This window comes from Rosa chinensis, chromosome 1 (assembly GCF_002994745.2).
Source record: "Rosa chinensis cultivar Old Blush chromosome 1, RchiOBHm-V2, whole genome shotgun sequence".
In the NCBI taxonomy this organism is placed as follows: domain Eukaryota; kingdom Viridiplantae; phylum Streptophyta; class Magnoliopsida; order Rosales; family Rosaceae; genus Rosa; species Rosa chinensis.
The window spans coordinates 1,031,592-1,044,077 of NC_037088.1; the positions used below are offsets into that span (position 1 = coordinate 1,031,592).

The window sequence follows — 12,486 nt, forward strand, 5'->3', positions numbered from 1 at the left end:
CTGCAGGATTAATCCCTACACCGTTTGAATAGTGTACCGGGTTGCCACACAACAAACCCGGTAAGCTTTTGCAAGCCCGTATGAGTAACTCAAACCACACACAACTCACGCCAAAAATAAGGAAAACAACTCACACTTTAATTCCTTAAAACATGAAATAAAGGAGAATAACTCACACTTTAATTTCCTTTCAAATCGAAATAAAAGAAAGCAACTCACACCTTGTTTCGTTTTAAAACGAAACATAGAAAACAACCCACACTTGAATTCTATCAATAAAACATAGAAAGCAACTCACTCCTTGATTTCTATCAGTAAAACATAGAAAACAACTCACACCTTGAATTCTATCAGTTGTACCATAAGCGTACCATAGAAAGCAACTCACACCTTGATTTCTATCAAAACGTTAATAAGGAAAACAACTCACACCTTGTCCCCTTAAAAACCATTAATAAGGAAGCAACTCACACCTTGTTCCCTAAAAATATGTAATTTCATGAGTTGTAAATAACCAATTCCCCTTACCGCATGAATTACCTATATGGCAGACAGATTAGAGCTCTAACTGAAAACGTAACCACTCGTCCGGCCAAAGACGTGGTCACCTGAGATTCTGCCCAAGGTCATAGACCTTCGATCCTCGGGCCGCAATGTCCCTTGGAGCAAAACATTAAAGAAGTCGCATTGGACCCAAAATGTTACACAAATCGCAACGCTTTTGAAAACAATTGAAATCAACATTTCCATAATCATTGTTTTCCGAAAAAAGCCATAACACAAAACAATAAAAAGCATCAATTCATGCCTATTGTTTTCATACCCAAATCTCAACACTTTTCCCAAATCTCAACGCTTTTCAAAACAAATCGAAATCAATCATTTCCACAAATCATTTGTTTTCCAAAAGCCACACCCCAAAACAATAAAAAGCATCATTTCATGCATATTGTTTTCATAAATCCACAAACCACCCAAAACATATATATTTCATGTAAACATATATCTACTAATACATGAATACGTATGTACATATATACATCCCATAATATATATATACACACATAGCCATCTACTCATAAATGCCACTAATACCATCTATAGTTTGCAGTTAATAAGTAACTCTCAAAACAATAAGGGTATTTCCCGTTCGTGAATGAACTTCGTGAGATTACTCACCTTAGAATCCCGCTGCGTCTTATATACAGAACCGAACTAACACTATCACCAACAACTCGTCCAATTCACCTTTTAGAAGCACCTAATCACCAATGATCTCAAATCAGTAACGATTCACAACCAATTTAAGTCCGAAACCCCTGTTTTGAACTAAAATCCCCCAAAGTGGCGCTAATCGAGGCGAAGCCACATCCGAGACCTCCCAAAGTCTCTGGAATACGTCCACGATCAATGTGACCAAACCACAAGTCGATCGGACGCTCAAATCCTCACGGATAGAATAAATCGATCGGTATGAAACTGCAAAAATCATAACAATTCCATACGAACTCCAAGATTTGCATATTATATATCGAAATGCTCGTATCAACAAGTAGAACATATATAATACCAAAAACAGTTCCTTAAGTGGCCGGAACACCGCCGGAACGCCGCCACAGACGGAGGCGCACCGCCGCCGGCCAAAACTCAATATTTCACAAAACTCCCAACATCAAAGTTCTTCATCTAAGCATGCTTGTGAACTTTCCTAACTAGCTCGAAGTCAGAAAACAAGCATAAAGGGTCGAAAACTACCTCACAAGCCGTGAACAGTAATCCAACCCGAGTTGAACCAATTTCCACGTAAACCGATCAAAACAAACACCATGGATCGACTCAGACGACCCCCATGAAGCCAAGGAAGGAAACTTGAAGCCGTGCCGTCGCCGGAGCTACGTTTTCCGGTCGGGTCCGATTTCCTCAACCTGTGCCGTCTTGCAGCGCCACCGTGAAGGAGAATCGCTGCTAGAGACCACCACAGAGACAACCGGAGCAAGGAGGCGAACTGATCTGGGCTCGTTTCACCGGAAGAGGTCGCCGGAGATGCAAGTTCCGACCGGGTGGGATCGCCGGGTTCGGGTCGGGTCAGTCGAAAAACTTCGACTCTGAAGGTAGCAGCCGAGAGAGAAGAGAGAGAGAAAGCAACTTCCAAAAATGGAAGAAATGAAAATAGTAAGTTTCCAACTTGGGAAACTTTTATTTATACCAAAATGGAAATTCCTTCCAATGGCCATAACTTTCTCATACGAACTCCGATTCTCGCGTTCCACATGTCCACGAACTCGTATTAACGCGCTCTACAACTTTCGTGAAGGAAGTTTTTCAGAGAATCCCAACGAATAAAAAGTCAACCTTTTCAACCCCCCCTAAAACCACATTTTCTGAATAAAAATTCATCCGAAACACTTCCGCTCCGTCCACGAGTCACGAAACCGTCCAACAACCATAAATTAGATTCCGGGAATTCCTCAGAAAATAAATACGAATTTCCGGGGCATCACAATACAGTCCAAAGAGTAACCTCTATCAATTTAAACATACCGATGAAACCAACCGTTGGATGTGATTACTGCCTGTAAATTTTGCGTCTAGTTAAAAATGTAGTCAATTTCACCATAGTTTGGAACCCGATCAAATTGGTCAATCGTAGTCACTTGTAAGTTTTCTTGGTTGACCAATGGCGTGACAACCGTGAAACCTGAAAATTGTTTACATCACATTTGTAAATTTTTCATTCATGGAAGTGCGTGAACAGAAAATAAAAATTTCAATTTTAATGACAAATTTGTTGCCCTATAATACGTTTATTGGTAAGTTGTATGACTTTTACATTGCATTTAAATTCTTCAGATCCATTCTAAAGCAACCATGAAGTGGAAAATGAATTTGAAGAAACCAATGGGTCGATTGTAATGTATTATGGTGCTTGCAAAAAATGCAGCCAATTTGTTATCGTTTCGAATTCTATGAACTAGGTCAACTGTATCCGACTTTTATCAACATATATTTATATATCATACACTGCAATTGGCAACCTTTTACAATTCAAAAAAAAAATGTAAACACCGACCGTTGGATGAGATTATTACAATAAATTATGACTGTGTTAAAAACTATAGCCAATTTGACCATATTTTTGCATCGGATCAAATTGGTCAACCGTAATTATAATATGTTATAAGCAAAAATTCTATATATATGCTTCCACACACAAACACACACACATATATATATATATATATATATATATAAATACACACACACACACACACACATATATAAGGGCTTGTATAGGCCTGGCGTAGCGGCCTACTATAGGCCCAGGATCTGTTTCAAACACACAGCCAACCGCTGCCATTTACCCACCTTTTTTGGCCCAAATGGTTCCCAGGTCAAATTTGTCATTGCGGCAACAATTTTGTTAAAACCCTAATCGGAATGTTTTGGACTTTTTTCTCACAATGAAGTGATGAACCCTGTCAACGAATCGGCGCTGTGGTACAAGGACATCCAAGGCAGGCGGATCGAATCAAATTTCATTACGCTCTACAATCCACGACGATTTATGCATCCGCTTACAGGTTAGTATAGATGCTGATTTACAATCTCGAAATGGGTTACGGTTAAATGATATGAATGGGATGCTGTAATTCCAACTATTCCGATATATTAGAAGAGAGGAGAGCATTAGTAATTGAGGCCCAGATTGTGCCTCAGCAATCCTCATCCTGCAAATGTTGCCCACTATGTCGATTTGTGAATTGATAATTTCTATATAATTAGGCCTCTACTAAACATATCTGCTGTAATGAGTGCTAACATTAGAATTATGCAGAGTAATACTTGACGTCGGATTATGGAGTAGCGGTACAATCTGTTTAATTGTCACTGAAGGCCGTCCAATAGAATGGAGGGAAGGAGAAGTGTAATACGGAAGTGCACATCTAACCTCGACAGGTCCGATGGGTCAGTGAAAGGAACGGGTCGGAAAAGGGGATGGCCCCCAATCTAGGCATCTATTAAACCTGAAACAAGCACCCAACAATGTGGTTCGATAAGACATGAATACGACAACAATGGAGACGGTGTCTCAAATGGGGGGGGAGGACCAATTCATAATGCCTCATTAGAATATATGGATGGTATCACTTGCAGTTGACTGCAAGTTTGAGTGCATACCCATCCCTCGTACCGTCTTCACACCATACGTTCATAGGAATAAGGCTGTTGAAAACGTAAAAGTTTCCATTTCAATTGGCATTTTTTACCTTGTGCTACTTTATCTGCAATGATTATGGAATATTTCGCTTTTGAACATGCTACTAACTCAATCTGTTAATTTGTGTAATCCCGGTGTCCAGCACAACGGCCATTTCACTAATAAGGCAGATTGCTGGAATGACATAAATTGCGCAAAACCGCTCTCTACAAGCGAGGGACCAACTACTAAATGTCGTCCGTTCTCATGTGAATTGGGATTCAATGGTGGCAGCAAGTGGTAACATATTTCATTAAATTCATTGTGACTTACATACTCCAATGTCAATGCCATAGGAAAAGATTGTTTCCAACAAGGACAATGAGATATCATGCCTTCGCTCAAGTATATTGAGTCAGTTAATTTTGTACCGGTCATTTTAATAAAATCAACTACGTCACAAATATACGTGCGAATGCTGCCATTAATAACAGTTCGCTACAAACTGCAGGAACAATTGGAAACTCAGAAGTCAACTACTCCCCGACTGCAAGGTGGTATCTATCGTGCAAATGAAACGGGACGAACAATTACTACAGAATTTGAGGTATTTTTAACTTCCTGTCGGGCCTGTCAAAACGGGGTTATTATGAGACCATGACATTGTGTGATTTATAATATTTTTATTGACATCCCAAAATGTTTCCAATTGTGTGTTTAAAAAGGGATTACTAATTAAATTATAATTTCAGAGGAGGGGTGGGGTGGGGGTGCAAATAGGACAAATTATTTTGTTGTCCTAACAAATCTTAGTTATTCCAGGAGCTGAGGCACGAATTAGGCTAAAATTTCAATAATGTCAGCGTTCCTCAACAAGAAGGGAAGGTGCCAACTGAGATTATTAATGAGGAATGCGATAGGAAGCAAGATTCTTCATTGAATGCCCTCCACACAGGGTTTGCATCAGACAGTGAGGAGGAAACGGACACGGATGATTCTTCACATAACCAACATGTTGGACGTAATAAAACATTTGTTCAAAGTGACATTACAACAACCGGGGATGTTGGTCTCGCTTTCCATGAAGTTGCAACACAGACTAAATATCAATCACATTCAGACAGGCTGCTAAACATCATATATGCCACGAGAAATATAACCCGTTCTGCTTGATGTTGTAGCTCAGATTGTTAACTTGAAAATTTTCTTCTTCATAATTCCAGTGTTGTTTCCAACAATATCAGTCCCATTGCATCGTGCTATGTTTAACACCCGGTCAGCCGGCATGGGTTTTTGCTTGGCCTTTTGGTGGGTTTATACTCCAAAATCTAGAAGCTTAATAATCTCCTTCTTCACTACCTCCATCATAGGAGGATTCAACCTCCTCTGAGCCTCTCGTGTGGGCTTACACCCCTCCTCTAAATAAATGTGATGCTGACACTTGGATGGACTAATGCCTTTGATATCGGCAATGGTCCAACCAATAGCTCTCTTATGCTCACATAACACCCTCAGAAGCTTATCTTCCTCAACTTTACTCAACTTCGACGAGATAATAACCGGTAATGTGCTCTCCTCCCTTAGAAATGCATATCTCAAAGTCGAAGGTAAAGTCTTCAACTCCAATTATGGTGGAGTCTCATATGAAGGAATAGGTGGTGTAGTAGAAGGTGGCAAAGGTAAAACTGGTGGAACACATCTAGGCAAATATGGTGTCAATGCCTCTAAGTGTGCAATAGCCGCAATGTGCTCCTCACTCTCAAATTTAGTTCCACCTTGAGCAATACAAGTCTCCATGTAATCAGTCGATGAATGCTCAATAAAGTTCTTCCCAATAATATCATCCATAACATCAATCCGAAAGCACTCATCAAGATGGTATAACGGACTCCTCATAGCATCAAAAATACGAAATCCAATAGTAGTGTCAAAGACTGTCATGGTGAGTAGACCCTTTTGAACATCAATCTTCACCCCGGCGGTCGCCACAAAAGCTCTACCAAAAATGATGGGTAACTCATCATCATCATCACAAGAAGGGGAGTCCATATCAAGTATTACAAAATCAATCGGTACATAAAGCTCATCTACCTTGACAAGAACATCCTCCACCACTCCACGAGGGTACTTGATACTCCTATCCGCCATCTTAAGCTTAATCTTTAGAGGCTTAATTGGTTCTAATGACAAAGTCTTGTACAAATCATATGGCATAAGGTTGATGCTAGCCCCCAAGTCCAATAATGCTCGATCAAAGTTTCGTGACCCAATGGTGCATGGAATAGTAAAAGATCCAGGGTCAGTAAGCTTAGGAGGCAACCTCCTTTGAAGTACGACTGATACTTGCTCACTTAAATATATATCTTCATTCTCCACAAACTTTCTCTTACTAGTGCGCATGTTTTTCAAGCATTTTGCATAGGCCGGTACTTGCTTGATGGCATCAAGTAATGGGATATTGATGTTAACAGACTTGAATAGCTCAATGAACTCTTGCTTTTGTGTCTCCTTCCGCTTCTTTTGATCTTGATCCCTCTTAACTTGTGGATAGGGAAGTCTAGGCTCCGATGAGTTCAAATCAAGAGGTGGAGAAAAAGTGAGACTCCCCCTTGAACCCCTAAGGGTGGTAACCGTCCCACTAGGGTTACTAGCCCTCAAGGCCTCGCCTAGTGTAGAATGGATCGGTCCACTCCTATCCCTAGAATCCAAAGGTACATGAGAATAGTCTTCCTCCTTATTACTTCCCCCTTGATGTTGTTCCCGATGCTCACTAGATGACGAAATAGGCGGTGAACCATTAGAACTCAAACCCGAGGATGAACCATGTGTATCAATAGAAGTAGATGAAGTAGCTTCCGCCTTATTCCTCCCCCCTTGATGAAGATCCCTAGGTAATGATAAAGGAGTAGTGGGGCCAAAATGCACATGCTTAGGCGGTGCGGATGAAGAATTAGAGGCTTGAGATTTTGAAGATGTAGAATGAGATAAAGAGGCCTTTCTTCCTTGTGCGAAAATTACCCAATAACAATATCAAGTCTGACTTCAAGTGAATCTGCAAACTGTCAGCCGAGTTGATAATAATTTTCTCCGATTTGTTTCTTTCTCTTTCTCTTCCTTATGGGTTTGATTCTGCTTTGATATGCTTTCTTTCTCTGTTTTCTATTTTCGTATCAACTGTAAATTGCAAGAAGGATGAGTCCTGATGCATCCATTTGTACATCGATTTTCTCCCACGTCATCTTGAGCATCCGTCTGTGTTGAGATCATGGCCTGGCAGTTCTTCTCTGGTTTGGAGATCGTGTGCGATTGCGCCTTGTTCTCTCTCTCTCTCTCTCTCTCTCTCTCTCTCTCTCTCTCTCTCTCATTTCTCGGGAATTTTTTTGTTTTTCTTCTCTTCTTTGTCGCAGCAAAATCCTCTTCCCGTAATTTTTGTTTGCCTTTTATTGTCAAGATTACCATCATATCCTTTGGACAGTATTTATATACTTTTGGAGTTTTAATAAATCGTGGGTATTACAGGTACTTAAAAAATTTAACCATTCTTCCTGAAAATTGACTTAATTAATAAAGATATATATATATATATATATATATCGAATTTTATGTGTGTTTAAAATCCGGGGCGTGACACACACACACAGTCATCCACTTAGAAATGTCACTAATACCAACTATAGTCCACAATCGCGAAACTCAAGAAAAATTATTTTTATAATTAAAATCTCATTTTACTTACCTATGAACCGTAATCGATCAAGTTCATATAATTTAAAACACATCTTTATTTCCAGAAAAGAATTTCACAACTTAGCGATTAAATGAAACAATAATATAACTCGGTTCATAAACGAACCACGTGAGATTTACTCACCTCTAAATCCAGCCGCATCTTCTCTTACAATTGAGATAAAGTACATAACACACTTTATCAATCACCTAAGTAAAATAAGGTCTCAACTTAGCACACGATTTAAAGCGAAAGTGGTTACGGTTCGAACCTAGCATCTAAACCCAAAACCGAAGATTTTGTCAATCGAGACAAAACTTCCTTCAAGACCTCCCAAGGTCTTCTGAACACCTCTAAGATCAATTTCGCAAAACTATAAGACGATCCAACGATCGGATCTTCACGGATCAGAAACTGAGAAAACTGAAATTACGTAAATCTAGCATGCTTCAATTTATCACAATATGATGTCATGATATATCGACAAGCTTGTATTGACAAGCAGGTGACAACCATGAAAACATAACCCAAAAATCCAATCGGAAGCCCCGCCATGAGCCGCAAGCAGTTGCTGAGCCTGGGCTCCATGCGCCGCTGGTATCCCCCAAATTGGGTGGAATGACCTATACCAAAGTCTTCATCTCAACATGTACAACAACTTTCACAACTAGCACAAAGTCTGAATCAAAGCCATTTGGCCTGAAATTACCTCGAAAGCTCGAGAAATCGAAAATATATATCCCAATTTTCCGATCTGCTTCGATTCTTCCTCCACACTTCGAATTGGTTCAAGCCAATTGGAGAGGATGATCAGCGTCTTCTGGGCTTCAAGGAATGACCGGTGACGGGGCCTGAGGTGGCCAGAGGAAGGAGAAATGACCGTTGATCGGAAACTGCAGCTTGGATAGGGTTCTCCTTGCTACGCCGCCTAGAGGCCGAGATGGTTGCAATCCTACCCTAGATCAAAGGTGGAGGAAGAGACGAAGTGATTGGGACCGTGGCGCATCCAACGGTGGCCGAACGGCAAAGATATCACCGGAGGAAGAAAAAGGCCGATTTCCGGTTGGGGCAGAGAGAGAGAGCTCGGGTTTCCAATTTTGGAAACTTGGGCTTTTTTGCAATTTTTCTGAAATTTTGGACTATATACAAAAATGATTTGTTTTTTTTTTTTTTTTTTTTTTCTTTTTTTTTTTCAGATGACCATAACTTCTTCATATGAGCTCTAATTTTCGTATTCCGCATGTCCACGAACTCGTATCGACGCGCTCTACGATTTCCATGAAGGAAGTTTTTACAGAATCCTGACATATAAAAAGTCAACCCTTAAATCAAAGCATTCCAAGCGAATAAATGTCAGAAACAATTTCTATCTCACAATTAATCATAAGAACAAGGCATCGAAACTATAATTTGTACCAACTGAGAATTTTATTAATTTCACGCCAAATACAAGAAATTAACATGAAAATCCAGCTCATTACACCATAAGCACTGGCTCGGTACTTATTTTAATTTCTACCACAAAGGGGCTCAGCCTTAGACGGGTCCTTATTTATCTTAATATAGACAAGAACAAGTCCAATATTGATTTATAACCTATATTGGAACAGGTTCGACAAGAAGAGAAGTTATATAATCCTTAAGCACAACTCCGCCATGAGTATAACCATCTTCATACTTGTATATAACATCAGTTACGCGTAGAAAATTGAGAATTAGCAATAGTAGTGGCCTAGGGACAGTAGCGATAGGGTGAAGCAATCCTTCGTTTACATCCTTCCATGCATCATTCACTTGTTTAGTTAGTTCAATCACCGCTTCTTCTTCTGTAGCACAGTGGTCTTTCATATAGCATTCCACCGCTGAGACAACATGTCCTCTCTTTTGCTCAAGCTGCACGCGTATATTACACTTAAAAATAAATTACAAACTTCTATAACAAAGCTAGTCAAGGTATTGAGATATTGGCCCCATATGGACCGGAGAAGACATCTGCAAAAGAGACCTGTTGCAGATCCCCCTTTCTTTTAGGCGTAATCAACGATTAGGACCACTAAATTACTATTAATTAGTGTTATGCATGTATTTTTACCTTGTGGCTTCGGATGTCATTTAAAAGTCTCCCAATTATCGACGAAGCCTTTACAAATTTAGGATCACTGAACAACCAGTCCAAGGAATCTCTTGTAACAGTATCATCGGCTATTGGAACAATAAATGTTGCTTCCATCGTCAACATGCCGGCTGATACAAGTGCCACCGACATATATTCATCAAAGGTTTTCGGTGTGTATTTTTGGTGGAACCATTTGGCTTCCTCGAAGTAAGATCTAACTAAAATTTGCACCTGATTATCAGAGACCAAAATATATATATATATATATATATATATATATATATATATAATCATTCTCTAATATAGTCAGAGACCAAAACGTGTAGATGAAAACAAAAAAGGATGTGTTGCAGTAGAACATTAAGTAACATGCGTGTGTGTATTCATCATACGTTATGTATATTTTGTATTATATATTACCCACATGGCTTTCTGGCCTTAAACCATAAACACTAAATATATCAGTCAGCTCTAGCTGAGAATTTATAAGGCTTACTGCTTCTATTGCATAGTTGATGCGATATGAGTTTCCCTCCTTTGCAAGCTCATCTTCAATTTCAGTGTAGACATTCAACAATGCCTCATAGCAAACTTTCATATAGTCAGGCAATGAATCCATGGCAGAGATATCCCACCTGATTGATCATAAAAAAAAAAAAAAAACAATTAATGTAGATGTCAACCTAGCATGTCACAATAAATTTTTAAATAAAAGAGGATAATATGTAATTGAAAGGCAACTTTTAATAAAAGAAACTGGGCGGCTACGAGTATTCGTTTGTACCTCTCAACAGCTTCACTAAAGAGCTCTAGTTCTACAGGTGTGCCATATGTATCGTAAGTGTCATCAATCAAGGTTACTAAGCCAAAAACTTTGCATACTGTTGTCCTCCCAAAATGATACTTAGGCTCAAAGTAGACTCCCAAAGACCAAAAGTAACACTCTACTATTCTGTCCCTTGCAAAAGGTAGTTTGTTTACAAAGTCGAACTCTTTCCACCACCTGAACTAACAAATAATAGCTAACAATTTAGTAGTATGAGCATAGATTCTTATAAATAGATTAGCACCAATTTTTAGAATATAGAGATCGAGTAATGGGAGCTGATTGACCTTGTGATGTCACTTAGTTCCTTTTGATGGATTCGTTGCAATTGATTGAAATCCAACTTCGCAAAAGCCAAAAGACTTCCGCTGAAATGTGTAGTGTCTAGTTCCCGATAGATAGAGAGGTAGTGCCTCGCTTCAATCCTTGGGTTTCCCTTCCAGAGTGGCTGATGTAAGGCATGAGATACTTGTTTCAAAAGCGGGGGGCTTAAACGGCCGTGTGCTGCAACTGCAAACTCAAGATGAGTGGTGGTGAAGGACAGTGCTTGATCTAATATATCATCTCCATGTGTCCTTAGATGTGTTGCTTCGTACAAACTTAGCAATCCTACTATGTCAGCTATGCATGAGCTCTTAAATGTTCCATCAACATCGATGAACTTGTTGAACATGTCTTCTTAATCCACCAACCAGGAGAAGAAATAAGAGGAAATAATCCAATGTCAAATACATACAAATTTTTCAAAAAATGATCGGTCATGAGAGCAATACAACTGACAGAGAGAATGACTACTTACTGCATGAAACCTTAAAACCTTGTTGCCTAAGCAGCCTAAATCGTAGAGCAACTGTGTGAAGGTCGTCGTCATCATCATCATCATCATCAGAGGAACAGTACCAATTGTAAACTTGCTGTAAAAGTTGGTGAATCTCATTCTCAAAATGGTAGGACAACCCCAAGCGCTGAATGTAATCAATCAAGTGTAATCTTTGTAAAGACAGAGAACTCATTAGCATCCTCTTCACTTCTTCCTTCAGTTCTTGGATATTTTGGTTGGATTCAATATCCACAGTTTCCTACATAGATGAAAATTTTGAAGCGGGTAAAATAAATATGACATTTATAATTTTATATATGCATGGTGCTGTAAATTACTTCAAAAATAACTAGCACAAGTACCATTGATGCATATGACAGAAAATAATCGCCCCAAACGCTGGGAGAAAAATTAGCTGAACGTCGATCAATAGCATAAGTGTTACTAGCATTTGGGGTTCGAGCTTGATCCATTATAGGGAACCATATACTTGAGCGATATAATGCTGAAGCTTTGATATAAATCAATTTAGGAATAGCAAGCTAGCTGGTGTGAGTTGAATAACAACGGTACCCTAATATTTATAGTGAAAAGGCTTTCTAATAAAGCCAAATGGCATCACCTAGTGGAGCTAGAGATTGGCATTGCCTAGTGGAGCTAGAGATTGGACGGGAGGAAATCACTTGTTTAGGTGTGCAGGTTTGAAGGTTGAGGCGGCAGCGCATACGACCACTTTTTGTGCTTTTGTTTTCTTTGTTGTGTCCTACCCATCGATACGAGCATGTTGATATATTACGGG

General features: G+C 39.4%; 1 protein-coding gene and 1 long non-coding RNA gene across 5 annotated transcripts; one reads left to right on the top strand and one right to left on the bottom strand.

The window, feature by feature from the left end:
* Positions 1-3,441: 3,441 nt before the first annotated feature.
* On the top strand, positions 3,442-5,436 carry LOC121050979. 3 transcript variants are annotated; one of them, XR_005804609.1, is made up of 5 exons: positions 3,442-3,581; positions 3,836-4,235; positions 4,362-4,498; positions 4,710-4,805; positions 5,021-5,436. It is a non-coding gene; the product is annotated as an uncharacterized LOC121050979 (long non-coding RNA). The 3 variants fall into 3 exon arrangements; XR_005804608.1 differs by having other exon boundaries at positions 3,836-4,498; XR_005804607.1 differs by having other exon boundaries at positions 3,836-4,805.
* Positions 5,437-9,334: 3,898 nt separating this feature from the next.
* LOC112191281 ((-)-germacrene D synthase) lies at positions 9,335-12,220 on the bottom strand. Of its 2 annotated transcripts, none has more exons than XM_024330612.2 (7): positions 12,050-12,220; positions 11,667-11,946; positions 11,155-11,542; positions 10,826-11,044; positions 10,538-10,676; positions 10,018-10,272; positions 9,335-9,818 (listed from the first exon to the last, which is right to left on the bottom strand). In XM_024330612.2, the coding sequence occupies exons 1-7, from the start codon at positions 12,158-12,160 to the stop codon at positions 9,522-9,524; spliced, it is 1,689 nt and encodes a 562-aa protein (XP_024186380.2). In that variant the 5' UTR covers positions 12,161-12,220; the 3' UTR covers positions 9,335-9,521. The 2 variants fall into 2 exon arrangements, with proteins under 2 accessions (XP_024186380.2, XP_040368851.1); XM_040512917.1 differs by having other exon boundaries at positions 11,155-11,545.
* Positions 12,221-12,486: the final 266 nt, after the last annotated feature.

What these genes read in the sequence shown, in the direction of transcription:
- LOC112191281 (XM_040512917.1), bottom strand. Translation starts at nt 12,160, where the DNA reads ATGGATCAAGCTCGAACCCCAAATGCTAGTAACACTTATGCTATTGAT. An exon ending in AGGTTTTAAGGTTTCATGCA is followed by an intron (nt 11,546 to 11,666) that starts GTAAGTAGTCAT and finishes TGGTGGATTAAG; the next exon opens with AAGACATGTTCAACAAGTTC. An exon ending in GAACTAAGTGACATCACAAG is followed by an intron (nt 11,045 to 11,154) that starts GTCAATCAGCTC and finishes TTGTTAGTTCAG; the next exon opens with GTGGTGGAAAGAGTTCGACT.